Source organism: Pelodiscus sinensis, chromosome 7 (genome assembly GCF_049634645.1).
Source record: "Pelodiscus sinensis isolate JC-2024 chromosome 7, ASM4963464v1, whole genome shotgun sequence".
Taxonomy (NCBI): Eukaryota; Metazoa; Chordata; order Testudines; family Trionychidae; genus Pelodiscus; species Pelodiscus sinensis.
The window spans coordinates 11,316,763-11,332,863 of NC_134717.1; the positions used below are offsets into that span (position 1 = coordinate 11,316,763).

At 42.9% G+C, this 16,101-nt stretch overlaps 1 protein-coding gene across 16 annotated transcripts in view; it reads right to left on the reverse strand.

Annotated features, from left to right (window-relative positions):
- MUC13 (mucin 13, cell surface associated) overlaps positions 1 to 13,193 on the reverse strand; it is a 53,852-nt gene extending 40,659 nt beyond the window's left edge. For 5 of the 16 annotated variants that reach the window (XM_075933157.1, XM_075933164.1, XM_075933163.1 and 2 more), the window contains exons 1-5: positions 13,034 to 13,191; positions 8,102 to 8,146; positions 5,459 to 5,476; positions 3,530 to 3,568; positions 2,752 to 2,769 (exon numbers count right to left, since the gene is read on the reverse strand). In XM_075933157.1, the coding sequence (XP_075789272.1) occupies positions 2,752 to 2,769; positions 3,530 to 3,568; positions 5,459 to 5,476; positions 8,102 to 8,146; positions 13,034 to 13,091 (178 nt within the window). In that variant the 5' untranslated portion in view covers positions 13,092 to 13,191. Of the gene's footprint in view, positions 1 to 2,751; positions 2,770 to 3,529; positions 3,569 to 5,458; positions 5,477 to 8,101; positions 8,147 to 13,033 lie in introns of all 16 variants that reach the window. The other 11 variants (XM_075933156.1, XM_075933155.1, XM_075933158.1 and 8 more) reach the window with 10 other exon arrangements.
- Positions 13,194 to 16,101: the final 2,908 nt, after the last annotated feature.

Here is a 16,101-nt window from a genome sequence, read left to right on the forward strand (position 1 = left end):
TGGGTTCTGGAATTTCTGCCGTGGGGTGTTGCTCTTTGAAGACTTCTGAAAGCATGCTCCACACCTCTTAGATTTTGGGGAGCACTTCAGATTCTCAAACTTTGGGTCAACCACTGTAGCTTTAAGAAATTTCATATTGGACCTTCTTTGCATTTTCTCAGATCTGCAGTGAAATTGTTCTTAAATTGAATAGCATTGGAGACCACAGTAATATAAAATATTTGGTCAAATGTGGGAAACACAGAACAGGAGACATGCACTTCACCCCCAAGCAGTTCAGTCACAAATTTAATGTACCCTTTTTTTCTATCTTCAGCACAGAAACATGTCCTCTGGAATGGTGGTCGATGCATGAAGGGACATATGAATGCACATCTGGCATGTAAATACATTGCAACCTCAGCTACAAAAGTGACATGAAGCTTGCTCTCACTTTCAGGTGACATTGTAAATAAGAACTACACAGCATTCTCTCCCTTAACGGGAAATAAACTTGCTTCTCGTAGTGACTATGATTCCTAGCAGTGTTATGTTCCTGGGAAATTAGGGCATGGTGTCCAACCTGCCTGACTCATGAAAGATCTCCTCCCAGTTTCTAGTTGAACCAAAAGCTGATCAGCGGAAAGATTTACAAAAAGCAATGAAAAGGTAGGGGAAGACACACGTAACACCTGCCCCCCGGAAACACCCCTCGCCTCATCTACATCAAAGGTGGGACAGCAAGGCACCTCCATTGGTGTACGGAATGGAGAACAGCAATTCCAAGGAAAGAACCACACTGAACTCTGGGACACAGAGAACAGGAAAACGTGGCCTGATGGGAAATCTTTGCTTCAGATGCTAATGAACTCGCACCGGGACCCATCCCAAGCAGTAATTATCAGGTCAATTCTCGTAATAAATCCTCTATAGGTATGCAAAATATTGGAACTGCCTAATTGCATAAGGAGTGTCTCCAGACTAAGCTAAATAACTTTGAAATATTCCCTCAAATCATCAGTTTACCAATAAACGAATCTAGAGTTCCTTCTCAAACCATTGTTGTTTCCTTACTCACACTCAGCAACAGTATTCTGATGCCTAGATCAAGTTCTGGATCATTTCCATTGGGACTTCATCATCTCTTCACTGACCATGCTGGGAGCTCTGCTCTACTGTTTCCAACAGTTTGTATCCCCAGTTACCATCACCACCCAGGAACCCCAATCCGTTCAAGTTTCATGGAGTGGTGAGATCTCCATCTCTCTTTCTCTTCCCCTGCCTTCTGTCTTTGGGGGCATTGTTTTTGGCTTCCCCATTCGTTTTGCAGCAATACTCTCTGTACCTAAGCTAAAGAACCCTGCAGAGTCAAAAAATCCTGTGAGATTTGCTTTAAGAGGCAGGTACCTAGCTAAGTGTGTAGTCAATACAATTTGTATCTGGGTAGTGATGGTAGTTGGGAGTACAAATTAGTTAATAAGAGAAGCTACTCAGTCCTGGCTCACACTGGATCCAGGAGCTACCCCTGCTGTGGCTCTCCAGTTTAATTGTAGTAAGGGCAGCGGGGGAGGGGGCGGAGGGAAATGCAAGTAGCCGACTACTTGCTTACATCCCTAATTTGTTCATCAAGTGAGTTTCTAGCACAATGGTTGTGGTGTGAAAGTGGGGCTAGGGGCGTGCTGAACCTGGGGACATATGACAGTGGCAGTTTAAAGTGCTATTTAACTGAGTTCAAGGGCACCTGAGGGTCATAGCGTGGCATTGTTGTGCAATCAGCCTACTGAGTCCAGGGACATATAAGGGGTCAGCTTGTGAGTGCAGATTAATAGTTCCCTCTGATGTGCTCCTCATGCAATAAGGAGTACCAGTTAATTCAAGGGAAGGGATTTAAATCGGACTACCATGTGTACATGCGGCAAGTTACATCAGGCGACCGGCATTTTAAAATGGCGACCAACCGCAAATATGCTAATCAAGCACGGGATATTTAAATCCTGTGCTTGATTTGCAACTTCGGTATGCTTCATTTGCCTCCCTACTTCGAAGTATGGGGCAAGTGTAGACATACCCTAAGTGTGTTCATCTGATTCTAGGGTAGAAAGATCCTAGCCCTGGAGAACCTAGCCTTAGGAGAGAAATGGCAGAAGGGAGAAGTAGCAGTCCATAGAAGTGACACTAACAGCACATTGATAGAATTATAGAACCCCACTCCTCAGAATAGTAACCCTAATAAATGAATAAACCCCAAAGTAAAGGGCAAATCTGGTAACAATTGGTGGAACAAGAAGTAGGACTGAGTGGACTTAAAGGCTCTATGGTTTTACATTGTTTTGTCATTGAATTCAGTTATGTAACAAAAAAAGATCTACATTTGTAAGTTACACATTCGTGATGAAGTGATTGCACCCCTGTACTTGCATAAGATAAACTGAAAGATATTATTTCTATTGATTATCATTTTTACAGTGCAAATATTTATAATAAAAATAATAATATAAAATGAGCATTCTACATTTCATATACTCCGTTGTAATATAAATCAATATATTAAAATTGTATAAAAATACTGAACAAATATCAATTGGTTTTCTATTATTTAACAGTGCTATTAATTGTAATTATTTGTAAATCACAATTAACTTTTTTGATTTAATGTACAAGTTAACTATGATTAATCAACAGCCCTAGTAATAATTATTTTTATAGCAGTTATTTGTGCCTGGTGTTCTTAAGCCTGATTTATCACTTCCCAGTCCCAGTCTTTCTACTTACGTGGTGTAGTTGTAGAAGCTGCATGAAAAAAACAAAACATAAATAACCCTCAAATATTCATATCAGTGGAACAGTAGAACATCTATGGACATCAGTTCTGATCATTACTTGGACAAATAGCTCATGGGAGTTTTAACTTTCTAGCAACTGGGAGATGTGTAATGTCCTTGCCCCTTTGTAATGCTTAGACTCCAAAAGATAACAAGTAAATAAACTGTAATTAGGTGTTACATATTTAGCTAAAACCTCAGGAGGCAGCCGCAGGAAAACCACCAGGGACTTTCAAACCAAGAGTGAAATTCACCAGATTACAGAGGGGTGGACAATACTCAGCCGGAGGGCTGAAAATGGTTCATCAGCACTGCCAGGCCTCCGGACACTTTGTTCACCTGAATGTCTGAAAGTACAGCTATTCACAGGTCCCACTGGCCATGGATCACCATTCTCGGCTAATGAGAGCTGTGAAAAGCAGTACAAGCAATACATTTGACTACATTTTGTGTCTAATCTTCCCAGTGATTCCCCAATAGAGTCAGGCAATTCTTTGCATGTGTATCCCCCTGCAATGAGAGGACTCAATGCTTCTTTTAAACAATTTTTGTAAACTGATAAAATTTCAAATTGACAGCTTCCTTTTGATATCATCAGCTGCTCTGCTGGGTCTTCACAATTGAATCTTCAGTATAATTTATTATTTACAACTATTTTCTAGAGCAAAATATTTTTATAATGATTTTAAGCTTCATATTTATCATTCAGCTCCAATTCTCCTGCTTACCTGTCGTAGTTATGCTGGAGGTTACCAGGGTAGAGGTAGCTGATGTAAAAAAAGAAACAAATCTTTGAAATGCAAGCCAGATTATGACAGCCTAGTAAATATAAATTGACATTAGGCCTCACCCTAACTCAGAGAACGCCCATGATTGGCAAATAGCTCAGGTTGTGTTCTTGCCCATTTTTATACAGTAGTATGGTCCCAAATATTAACATGAACATTAAATGTTGCCACACTAGGATAAGATCGGTTTATTGAACCACTGGGGGTTATGAGAAGAAACAACCTCCCTGGGATTGTCAGTGTCATGTGCTCAAGCAGCAGCAGCTTGGCAGACCCTGAAGGCCCATAACCTTTGTAGGTCATGGTCACACCTCACGATTAGCTGATCAGTAATAATTGTTCTTCAGCACTGCAGCTATGCCTGATGCTTTGAAGCATCAGGTATTTCACTTCCCACTCCTATTCCTTCTGCTTCCCTGATGCAGCTGTGGAAGTTGAAGCAGAACCTCCTGCCAAAGACTAAATACATGAGTGGTGGAGATCAGCTGTCACTAATGCATAGGTGAATCACTCATAGGAGTTTTAAATTTCCCAAACTCTGGGCAGCGTGAGTTGTCCTTGCCCATTTAGTGTATATATGAAACAGTTGTGAACATCTAAAATCAATGTAACCCCCAGCTTGAAATTATATTTATTCTAAAGTACCAGAGATGATGTGAGAATGAAATACGGGATCATTCCCATCATGGGTGAAATTCACCGCCCACTGTGTTGACGCTCCATAGTTACATTGGGTTCGGCTCCAAAATGATCTAAACCAGAGTGGACCAAACTCCTTATCTGAGTTAGAGGACACCAGCAGAAAGTTGATTCTGGAGGTTTGGGTTCTGTAGTTTCTGCATTGGAATGTTGCTTTTTTTAAGACTTCTGAAAGCATGCTCCACACCTCGTCCCTATCTGATTTTGGATAGCATTTCAAATTCTTAACTCTTTGGTTAGGAATTGTAACTATTTTAGAAATTTCACATTAGTACCTTCTTTGCATTTTCTCAAACCTATAGTAAAAGTGGTCTTACAAAGAACAAATGCTAAATCATCTTATGAGACTGCAAGAACATGAAATATTTGGCAAAATGCTGTAAAAATAGAACAGAAGACATGCAGTTCACCATAAAAAAGTTCAGTCAAATTTAATACATGCATTTTTTCTTAACGACCATCATCCACATAGAAGCGCATCTTCTTGAATAGCAGCCAAAGTATGAAGGGACATATGAAAGTTTAGCACATCTGGTATGTAAATATGTTGCAACCCCAGCTACAAATTGAAATGCGAATGTCTGTTCTCACTTTTAGGTGACATTATAAATAAGAAGCAGGCAGCATTATCTCCAACAAATGGAAACAAACTTCTCAGACTAGTGATTCATTGATCAAGAAATAGGACTGAGTGGATTTGTAGGCTTGAATGTTTTCTATTGTCTTCTCATTGAATATAATTATGTAACAAAGAAAATCTACATTTGTAAGTTACACTTTCATGGTAAAGTGATTGCATTACAGTGTTTGCAAATGGTAAAGTGAAAAAGACTATTTCTTTTGTTTTTCCAGTGCCAATATTTGTAATAAAAATAAAATAAAGTGAGCAGTGTATACTTTGTATTCTGTGTTGTAATAGAAATCAATATATTTGAAAATGTAGAAAAACATGCAAAAATTTGAACAAGTTTCAGTTGGTTTTCTGTTGCTTAACAGTGATATATATTGCAATTAATTTCTTTGATCACAAATAATTTTTTGATTTAATGTATGAGTTAATTGTGATTAATTGACAGCCTTAATAATAATTATTTTTCTACAATAGTTATTTGTGCCCGGTGTTTTTAAGCCTTTGATTTATCAGTTTGCTGTTGCATTCCTTCTACTTACCTGTACTTGTGGAAACAGCTGGAGAAAAACAAAAGAAAACAAATATCCACATCACTAGAACAGCCTTGTAAATGTAGAACATCTATGGACATCAGCTCTGATCATTACTTGGCGAAATAGCTCATGGAAGTTCTAACTTCGTAGCAAACTGGGAAAGACATGATGTCCTTGACATTTTTCCTTTAATATTATCAGCTACTCTCTTGGGTCTTATTTATTATTTATAACTATTTTCTACAGTGGAAGCTGCAGCAGAACCTCCTACCAAAAAGCTAAATACATGGCAGCAGAGGAGATCTCTGCATAGGTGAATCACTCATGGGAGTTTACATTTCCCAATCCCTGTGTAGTTTGATGTCCTTGCCCATTTAGGGTAGGTTTACACAGCAGTGGTATTTCAGAATAACTTACGTTATTCTGAAATAACATAGTGCACGTCTACACTACAAGCAGTTATTTCAATATAATGTCAAAATAATGTTGAGCTGGAAGACTTCTTACTCTGACTCCTGTATCCCTCTTTTTATGAGGAGTAGGGGAAGTTGGAAGAAGAGTGCTCTTTCTTCCTTGGACTTCCTGCTGTGTAGACAGTGCCAAAACCTGAAATAAGCTATTTTGACTTAAGCTACGCAATTGACATAGCTCAAGTTGCATAGCTTATTTTGGCTTTAGCCCTGCTGTGTAGATGTGCCCTTAGTGTGTGTATGGAACAGATGTGAACATCTAAGGGTACATCTGCAGTGCAATGCTATTGCGGAATACCGGAGTATCCCAAAATAGCTATCCTGTGTCTTCATAGTAAGCCTATTATTTCGGGCTCATGGTTCCAATGTCTCTATAAACCTCATTCTACAAGGAGTAAGGAATGTTTTAAAATAGAGCTTTATTTCGAAGTTTGGTGCTGTGTAGACGGCACCAAATGATGAAATAAGCTATTTTGAAATAGCATCGAAATAAGATATGCATTTTGCGTAGCTCAAGCTGTGTATCTTATTTTGAGTTAAGGTGCAGTGTAGATACACCCTAAAATAAATGTAACTCCAGGTTGAAATGATATTTACTCTAAATACCAGAGATGACATGGGAATAAAATAAAGGATCCCCGCCCTGAGCTGACTCACCACCATTACATCACGGTCACTATCAGTTATTAGGCATTAGTAGGGCTTTCAAGCCATTTAAAAAAGTCACATTATGCCTTTTTTTGCATTTTATCAGATCTGCAGTGAAATTGTTCTTAAATTAAACAACATCTGAGACCACTGTAAAAAGAAATCTATGGCAAAATGTGGGTAAAACTGAACAGGAGACATGCCCTTCACCCCCAAGGAGTTCTGTCATAAATTTTATTTTCATATATTTTCTTTAATCACAGTCATCAACATGGACGTATGCCCTCTGGAATGGTGGCCAAACTATGAAGGGGCATATGAATGTTTAGCACATCTGGTATGCAAATACATTGCAACTCCAGTTACAAAGGGACATGCAAATGCCCGTTCTGAATTTCAGATGACATTGTAAATAAGAAGCAGGCAGCATTATTTCCCATAAATGGAAACAAACTTGTTTGTCATAGTGATTGTGTTACTTAGAAGCATTATGTTCTTAGGGAACCAGGACATAATATCCACCCTATTTGACTCATGAAAGACCTCATTTTTCTACAGCAGTTATTTTTGCCTGCTGTTTTTAAGCCTTTGATGTATTACTTTGCTGTTCCATTCCTTCTGCTTACTTATTGCAGTTGTGGAAACTGCAGGAGAAAAACAAATAAAACAAATATCCACATCACTAGAAAAGTCTGGTAAATGTAGAACATATACGGGCATTAGTAAAGAGCTTGTGGAAATTTTAACTTCCTAGCTATTGGGAGATATATTATTTCCTTGCCTGTTTGTTATGTTTAGGCTACAAAAGGTAACATGTAAATGCACTGTAATTAGGGAATGGTAGGACATATTGATTTGAATCCTCTGGAAACATCTCTGGGAAAACCACCAGGGTCCTTGAAAACCAAGAGTGAAATTCATGAGCTACTCCAGTGCTGGGGAATAGCTCACAAGGGTTAGCCACTGGCAGGCCACCAGACCCATTGTTTATCTGAGTATCCACAGATATGGCCACTTGCACTTCCCAGGGGCCATGGTTCCTTGTTCTAAGCCAATGGGCAATATGAACATCTTACAATGCAATCCACCAATTATTATTTTCAACAACCTAGTTTTCTACAACTACCAATCCAAATTAAACTGATTTGTAAAGGAAATTCCATCTACTTAAAAATCTTCTACCTTCAAACTTATTAACTGCTGCATCTGCAAAATGGCAATAACAATGAGATTGGAGGGAAAACCCTGTTTGTTTTCTTTTTCGTTTGACACTTTGTATCTAGTCTGTGTCAGTGATTCTCCTGGAGAGCCAGACAATTGCCACTGCTAGAGGGTGACAAAATGAAAGGACCTCATGCTGCTTTTAAATAACTTTTATAAACTGACAACATTTCAAATGGACAGTTTCCCTTTGATATCATCAGCTACCCTGTTGGGTCTTATTTATTATTGACAACTATTTTCTGCAGCAAAATATTTTATGGTGCTTTTATGCTTCAGACTTATCAAGCAGTTCTATTCCTCTGCTTACTTGTCATATATGTGGGCATCTCGGTAGTTGAAGATGTAGCAGCTTCTATAAAAGTAGAAACAAATTTTTAAGTGCCTCAATATGGTCACCTAGTAAATATCTATTTACATTAGGCCTGATTTTAACTCAGAGAACTATCATGAATGTTTTAAGTTCCTTGCAAAGAGAAGATGTTGTGTTCTTGTCAATTTGTTACAGTAATGTCCCAAATATTAACATACAAATGGAATGTTCTCATATTAGGATAAAATCTATTTATTGAAACCACTAGGTGGCACTGGGGCTGGAGGGGGAACAAACCCTGGGATTATCCATTCCAGGAGGCAAGTTTTTTTAAAAAAAGAGTAAACATCTTAAAATGCAACCCTTACTCCAGCAATCTGATAAATGTATATTGAGAGAGGAACAGATTCTGCCCAGATTGAAGCTCAAGACAAAACTTGTATAAGAACCAGCCTTTCTTTTACAATTATAAAAGTCAATGTGTTTCCTTAACATTACCTGTAAATTACATATTAACATACATTATAAAAACATATTCTGTTTTCCACTGAAATTGAGGATGATAACATAAACTCCAACATAAACTCTAACAATGTAATCTCTATTGCAACGGACTGGTAAAAATATACTGACTTGAGTCTCCCAGACAGCAAAATTCTCCTGGACTGCAGTAGGATCAGGCCTATTGTAAATTTCATTTAAAGAATGCTCCTACTCTGAAAAGTGACTAATGAGCAAGAGTGGATCCTGTGTTTTCGATTGGACAGTGAAACATGAAACACCTAAAGTGGTAGTTCCTGTTGGAAGTCTGCAGTATGCTCCTATTGCATGGAACAAAACCTGACTAGTTTTATCTGTGCAGCTCCACCTTGTGTGTGCCAATAAGCCTTAAACAAGATCAACCTTATTGTTTTTCAGACCCACAGGTGAGTTTTCAGCACTGAGTTGGGAATGGGAGTTTTCCATTGTAAAGAGAACACATTTGGTAAGGAGCCACTCAAGTACAGTAAACATGGTACGCTGTTAATGTGATTAGTACAGTCATGTACTAATTTTACTACAGCCTTTTTAAGTATCCTCCTTCACTGCTGAATATGAAAAATGAGGTATTTTGTGGTCTAAAAAAGGAAAATAAGCATTAATGAACATGTTGGTAAATATATTATATTGACATGGGTCCAGATTCGGATTTAAGTTAAACAGATTCTGGTAAAAACTGTATTCCATTGGTCACAGTAGCATCCACGGAATGAAGTTACACACTTTCACTCGGATGTTCTAATTTCAAAGCCACGCCCATAAGTCACCAATGAAAGAGTAATAGCTCTGGAAGGGACCTCGAGAGGTCATCAAGTTCAGTCCCCTGTACTCATGACAGGACCAAGCACCATCTAGATCAGTGGTCCCCAACCTTTTCAGGTTGTCGGGCGCCAGGGGGCGTGGCCGTTCGCCCGCCGGGCGCCAGGGGGTGGCTCCCCCCAGCCGCATGCCCGGGGGCGGGACCCCCCCCATAGCCACGTGCCCGGGGCCGGGGCCCCCCCATAGCCACACGCCCGGGGCCAGCGCCCCCCCATAAGCGCCGCGCGCCCGGGGCCGGCGCTCCCCCCGTAAGCGCCACATGCCCAGGGGCGGGGCCAAGGCCGGGGCCAGCGCCAGGGCACGCGCGGCGCAGCCGGGTTGGGGACCACGGCTCCGCGGGCGCATGTAAAGAGCCCGGCGGGCGCCATGGCGCCCGCGGGCACCGGGTTGGGGACCACGGATCTAGATCATCCCGACAAGCGTGTGCCTAATTTGCTCCTAAAAATCCCCAATGACGGAGATTCCACAACCTCCCTAGGCAATTTATTCCGGTGCATAACCACCCTGACAGTTAGGAAGAAAGCAAGTGTGGGGTCCCATCTGGGGCAGGGTAGACTATGATGCATTTAAGTATCCCTGCTTCAACAAATCGCAGGACTTGCATTCTTTTAGAAGCTGAGCACTTCCTAGCAGGGGTTGCAGACTAGAAATGAAACCAGTTTGCAGCTTCTGGGGACAAGCCACCCAGTGGTGAGGGGTCTGGGCCATAGGCAAGACCCCCTGGGAGGGGAGGAGAGGGCCTGCTCCTTCCCTGTCCCCAATCTCTGCCTGAACACTGGGAAGTAGTGGGGATATGCTCTGTTGAGAGACCAAGGTTCTGGGAGCAGCTGGGAACTCCCATTGGAAAGAAAGGAGGCTGAGACACCACACCATGAACTGAAGAGAGAGCATGGAGGTCAGAAGTGGTTTGGCAGGGGCGGGGGGAGAACTGGTCAGGTGCACCAGGAAGATGTGACCGAGACATTCCATGTCTCTCCCTCTTGGGCCTGGGTCTCCCTGCTTTCCCCTCCCCTGAGAGAGCATCAGGGAATTGTTGAGCCATGATTGGCCCATTAGGTCTGTTGGCCTCTGAGTGAAACCTGCTTAACATAGGTTTTGTTCACTAGCCAGGAACAGATTTGATTTGAGATTTGCTGGCTTCATTCCCGAAGAACACATGTTTTGCATTGTCTACAGGATTCGTTTGGCTATTTGTGACCCTCGGCCGGAAGGATGGCCATCCCCCCGTCTTAGATCAGCACCAGCTACGGCAGACAAAGAGCAGGGCAGTATTTCCATTATAACCCTTCTTGACACTCCGCAAAGGTGAATGAGGCTTGACTTATTTAAAGGTAAATTTAAGGCTCAAGGACAGTGCCAAAGGGGCACTCCCCGGAGGCTGGGAATCACATATTTATCCACAGAACTGGATTAAAACAAACTGCTTCCCACTGCCTGGCCTGCATGCTTTCTTGTGGAAAAGGGGGAGAATTATTCAGGTTTGCTACAAACTCTGTGAAGAGAGTGAAGCCTAGAACAAAAAGGCCAGACATATCGGCCCTGCCGAGGCTCCTTTAGCCACTTTGCTGGTTGCTACGGATACCTAGGTAGGTGTGAGTGCTCTGTGGTCTCTGGAATATTGCAGTCAGGTGACCCCAGCTGTGGCTGGACCTCGTTGGGGAGTTGATTGCAGGTGACCTGAGCAAAGGTGGCAGCAGGATATATTAGTGCTCCAGTCTCCCTGGACTAAGCCTGCCCATTAAGGAAAACAAGCGAGCCAAGTGGAAGGGACAGGTGTTCCAAGCTGGGGAGCTTCCAGTACAGGGACAAAGGACAGGGCAAGTAGGACCCAAGGCATAGAACAAAGAAGGCTTCTGCCTCCTGTGTCTTCACTAGGGCTCTGTGTGGTGCATGACCTGTGAAAAGTTTGACTGTGTGTGTTGTGGGTGAGCAGGACTTAACAGACATATTAGCCCGGACCCAACACCTACTTATGCCCTGAAAGATCCCATGGGGAGACAGAATGAAGCAGGGCTTGGTATGTCCACATGTCCTCAGTACTGGGGTGAATTTCACTCACAAGGGCATAGGCTCTGACACTGGGAATACCATGGGGCTGGAACACCCACAGGTGGCCCCATTGATAAGCGCCAGCCCCTCCCTGTCAGCACATATGCCCACCACGGATCAGCTGTTCAGCGGCATGCAGGAGATGCAGGGAGAAGGGGGCAGGAGAGGGAGGAGCAAGGGTGGGGTGTGCTTAGGGGAGGAGGTGGGATGGGACAGGTGTGGAGCAATGATGAGGAAAGGCAGGACAGAGCAAGTGCAGGAAAATCACAGTGGGGTGAGGGCAGGGCTGGAGGCAGAGCAGCCCTGGCAACTTTGCCTGGGGTATTGCAGCCCTCAAACCAACCCCAAAGGATTTTCTTTGAAAAGTGAAAGGTTTGGGAAGAAGCCCAGCAGTTCCTTTGTCTCCAAGTTTAATCTAGACCCAGGTCATTCGACTATGAGGTATTCATGTTCGTTCAGGGCTTACTGGAAATAATTAGAGCTAGGTGGTATTATTATGCAACACTTTACATCAGCAGATCCCCAAGCATTTACACTGGCTTTGGGAGACATACTGTGCCCCAGTGACTGGTTTAACTAATGTATTGGGGGAGGGCAAAACCATAAATACCGAGTTTACCTTTCCCCCTTACCTCATATGGCTCAATAGCATTAAGGACCTCCCCCCCCCACACACATACAGGTGGCTTCCCTCCAAGTCCCTGCTAATTCCCACCCACCACCCTTTTCTGAATGTACTCTTGCATTAAAAAAATAATCAGGAAGCAAGGAGTTAAGGCTGATCTTCTGTCTCATTATTGTCCCATGAGTACCTCATGATTATCATTATCTCTTATCAATGCTCATTTGAAATAAAGTGAGTTAAACATTGACTCACATTTCTTTTTGAATATTCCTGGCTTTTGTTGGTTTGATACTTGATTATAGTTAATCCTGGGTACCTTGGATACCAGATACATATTGCTGGCCCTTTTAATTGTGTATCCAATTCCATGCCTTCAAACTCCATGGCAAAACTCCCATTGCTTTCAATGAGACAGGATCAAATCATAGTGAGAGTCAACTGGTGTCAAACTGTTTTTTCTTTCAAGGACTAAGTCCTTTGTTTTAGCAAAACATGCCTACAGCTTTCCATTCTCTGGGAGCTGAAGTAGAATAGTTACTCATTTACTGATGAAAATAACCTTGCTTTTTATGTTTTTTAATAAAGGCTTAGTCACCATGCTCCAATACATAGGTCAAGCAAACAGATTTCAGTTTTATGCACTAAATTAATTTAATCACAGCCATGTTTTTGTTTGGGTCTGTGAATGGGTAAAACTCGCTATCAGTTAAATTTTTCCACCCTTTCATTAATCAGAAACTAAAAGCGCTGAAATGTAACCATTCTTCTGCAGAATATTTCATTCTTTTAGGAAGCACCTTAGTAACTGTGCCACTGAGAATATGTTATCTATTCCCTCGGGTAGATCACTTGGGTTGTTGTTTAAAAGTCCCAGAACAGAAGATAGAGTTTCTTACCTGTCTTGGCACAGAAACCAATGCTGAGCAGAAGGACGAGAGATACGTAGCCTTTCATTTTTGAGGTAGCTCTCAGCTAATCCTGTGCGGCAGTGGTGTCTTTCCTAATGACTGCTCATTTAACATTGAGCTAACAGGTACAGAGTTCAACCTCTAATTGACGTCAGAATTGCAAATGGCAGCAAATGGATTATGTTAATTTGTTTTAGTTTCCGCCTCAGACTTTGATACAGAATGATGCTAGCTTGCTTAATACCAACAATAAACTTGCTGGAAAATGATGGCACTTTAAGCCTCAGCGCAAAATTGCATTAGTCGTATAAGCAAACGATTCTTTCCATATGCTTAGTGGGATTCAAATTCTAGGCCAAGACTTTCACTTCAGTACAGAAAAGTAAAAGGTAACAGGAAACAGCTGGAAACCACAGAAACGGGAGTTGGATTAAGCCCAAACAACGCAGATTTGTGAAATAAACACGATCTCCTCAACTCCTGGCAAGACAAGTGTCAACACAACCAACTGTCAACATAATCAACTGTGAGGTCAATTATAAGCTCTTCTCTACTGTTTAAAGTTTGGAAGTTGCTCTGCTTGGCCTGTAACCCTTCTGTCAGGGCTGGGTTTGATCTGTCTAGAAGGCCTTTCCTAAAAATAAACAAAGCTAAGGCTTGAGGGATGAATCAGAGCCATAGCTGTAGTACTTGCTCTGGGGAATGAAAATCTGGTGTCCATGGCCTCCATTGCAAATGCCTCTTCTCTATCCACAAACACTTGTGGGTTTGTCTCCATTTACTGGGAGATCGACGCTGTGAAGATCCATCTCCAGGGGTTCGATTTAGCGGGTCTAGTAAGGACCTGTTAAATTGATTGCTGATTGCGCTCTGTTGACTCTGGCACTCTATTGGGTTGCAAGGAGTAAGAAAGAGAGTTTCTCCCATCAACTTCCCACAGTGGGGACACCACAGAAATTTGACCTAAGTTTTGTGGACTCCAGCTACACTACTGACGTAACTGAAGTTGCATATTTTAAGTCAACTTCCTCCCCTAGTGTAGACCTGGCCTCAGGTTTCTTTGGGAACATGGAACCACAAGGGTCTTTTTATTTGGGAAAAAGGGCACAAGCAGTCACTATATTCGTGACAACTTGCTTTATATTTACATAAAAGAAACAGAGCCATCCAAATCAGTGCACTAGGAGTTTGGTCACCCCACAGTTCTACAAATTGTCCAGAACTCTCAGCCCCACCCCAGCCACCTAAACCCCATTCCTGAATCTGTTTTGTGACAATCAAAGGGCACCAAGGAGAGACTCACCTTCCCCTCTGCTCCAGTCCAGAGAACCACTCTGCCAGGTCCTGTTCCAGTGGGCATCTACCTGGTCCATCTGTGTGATATCAGCCCTGCTTCCACCAGACTAGTGGCCTGAGGCACTGTGAAATCAACTCATCATTGCCACTGTCTGTCTGGATGCTGCGAGTACATCTCTGTGCCATGGTTTTTACTGCAAAGTCAGCTCTGCACCAGCACCATCTGACTGGCTGAGCCTCACTGCTGCTGCCACCACAGTCCAGTTTCGCCTGGGTCCATGAATGGCTAAATCCCACAGCTTCACTGTGGAGAGGCTGATGAATCTCCCAGTAGGCAAACAAGGACCATGGCTCCCAAACTTTAGGACAAAAGGCCTCCCCCTTGATAAGCTTGAGTTTCATTATCAAGCCTTAGTCCACTTTCTATGACAGGGGTCTCAAACTCACGGCCCACGGACCATGTATGGCCTAAGCATTTCCACAATCCGGCCTGCGCGTAGCTGTTGGCACATAAGTCCCTGAGGCCCAGGGTGTGCATGTATATGCTTCCTCCAAGTCCAGCACCTGCCCCACTTTTGCCCTGCCTCTTCCCACCCCTGCTCTGCCCTCTCCCCATCCATTGCACCGCTTCCCTCAAATCCTCTCCCCTGAGGGATGTGGCCTGGGAGATGGCAATGGATGGAACACAGCAGGCTACACCATTCTGCTTCCCTGCAGGCCTATCCAGGAGCCCATGAGCTAACTTGAGTATGGGAGGCTGTCCCATCCGTAGGCCGGTTGGGGTAGCTGCTACAGGGTGCCCCAAAGCACAAGGCCCGGGGTGGCTGCCCCAAACCATCCTGTGGATGGGACAACTCTGCACACAACTCTCAGGCCGCAGGGAAGTGCCAGGAATTAGCCCACACACCCATTTTCATAGCATGGTTATCTTGCTAATCCAAGAGGCCGATGCTGGGAAGGAGCAGACAAACACAGCTTGATTCGCTGTTTATCTTGGGTTGTACCTATGTTTTACTTTCCACCAAACCAAGAGATGCCTGTATTCCTGGATCAAACATGATGAGTGGAAGGGAAGGAGCATGTGAATCTTTTCAAAGTTTTGAATGTTAGATGGACAGTTCCTCCTCACACAGACTTCTTGTTTTTAGCCTGATCCAGAAATGCAGAAACACAAGTGTTCATACTGTTTATGGCAGCGTGCAAAATCCATTCCCCTTTCCAGATGAATTAGTGGAGTGGGAATCTACCTGCCAGCTCTCTCCTGATCGATTTTTCTTACACCTTTTCATAAAGCTCTCTTTTAGACAGCACCATTTATATGCCTCAGTGCTGGCATCATCACTCAGTGCTGGGAATCATTCTTCCTGTTGTGTCCTCAGATCCTGAGCCATATGGAGGCTCCAGGCTTCCAAGTCCGGCTCCCTGAGTACAAAGCAAAGCTGGAATTCTAGGGAGACCTTCTCTCTGCTGTAGAGTGATTGGAGAGGTCAAGGAGGCTCTGAGTAAGCAGAGCACCTGAATCAGCAGAGCTTGGAGCAGGTCTCTGTGGCTTACTGATAGTCAACCACGGAGATTAACTCTAAAATAGAGCTGTCAGCAGAGTGAAAGTCTGGTACTCCTCCTCCAGACAATAGGGCTGTGTCTAAATTAGCAAGATTTTGCGCAAAAACTTGCCGCCTGTCTACACTGGCCGCGAGTTCTTGCGCAAGAACACTGACGTTCTAACTTAAGAAATCAGTGCTGCTTGTGCAAGAACTATG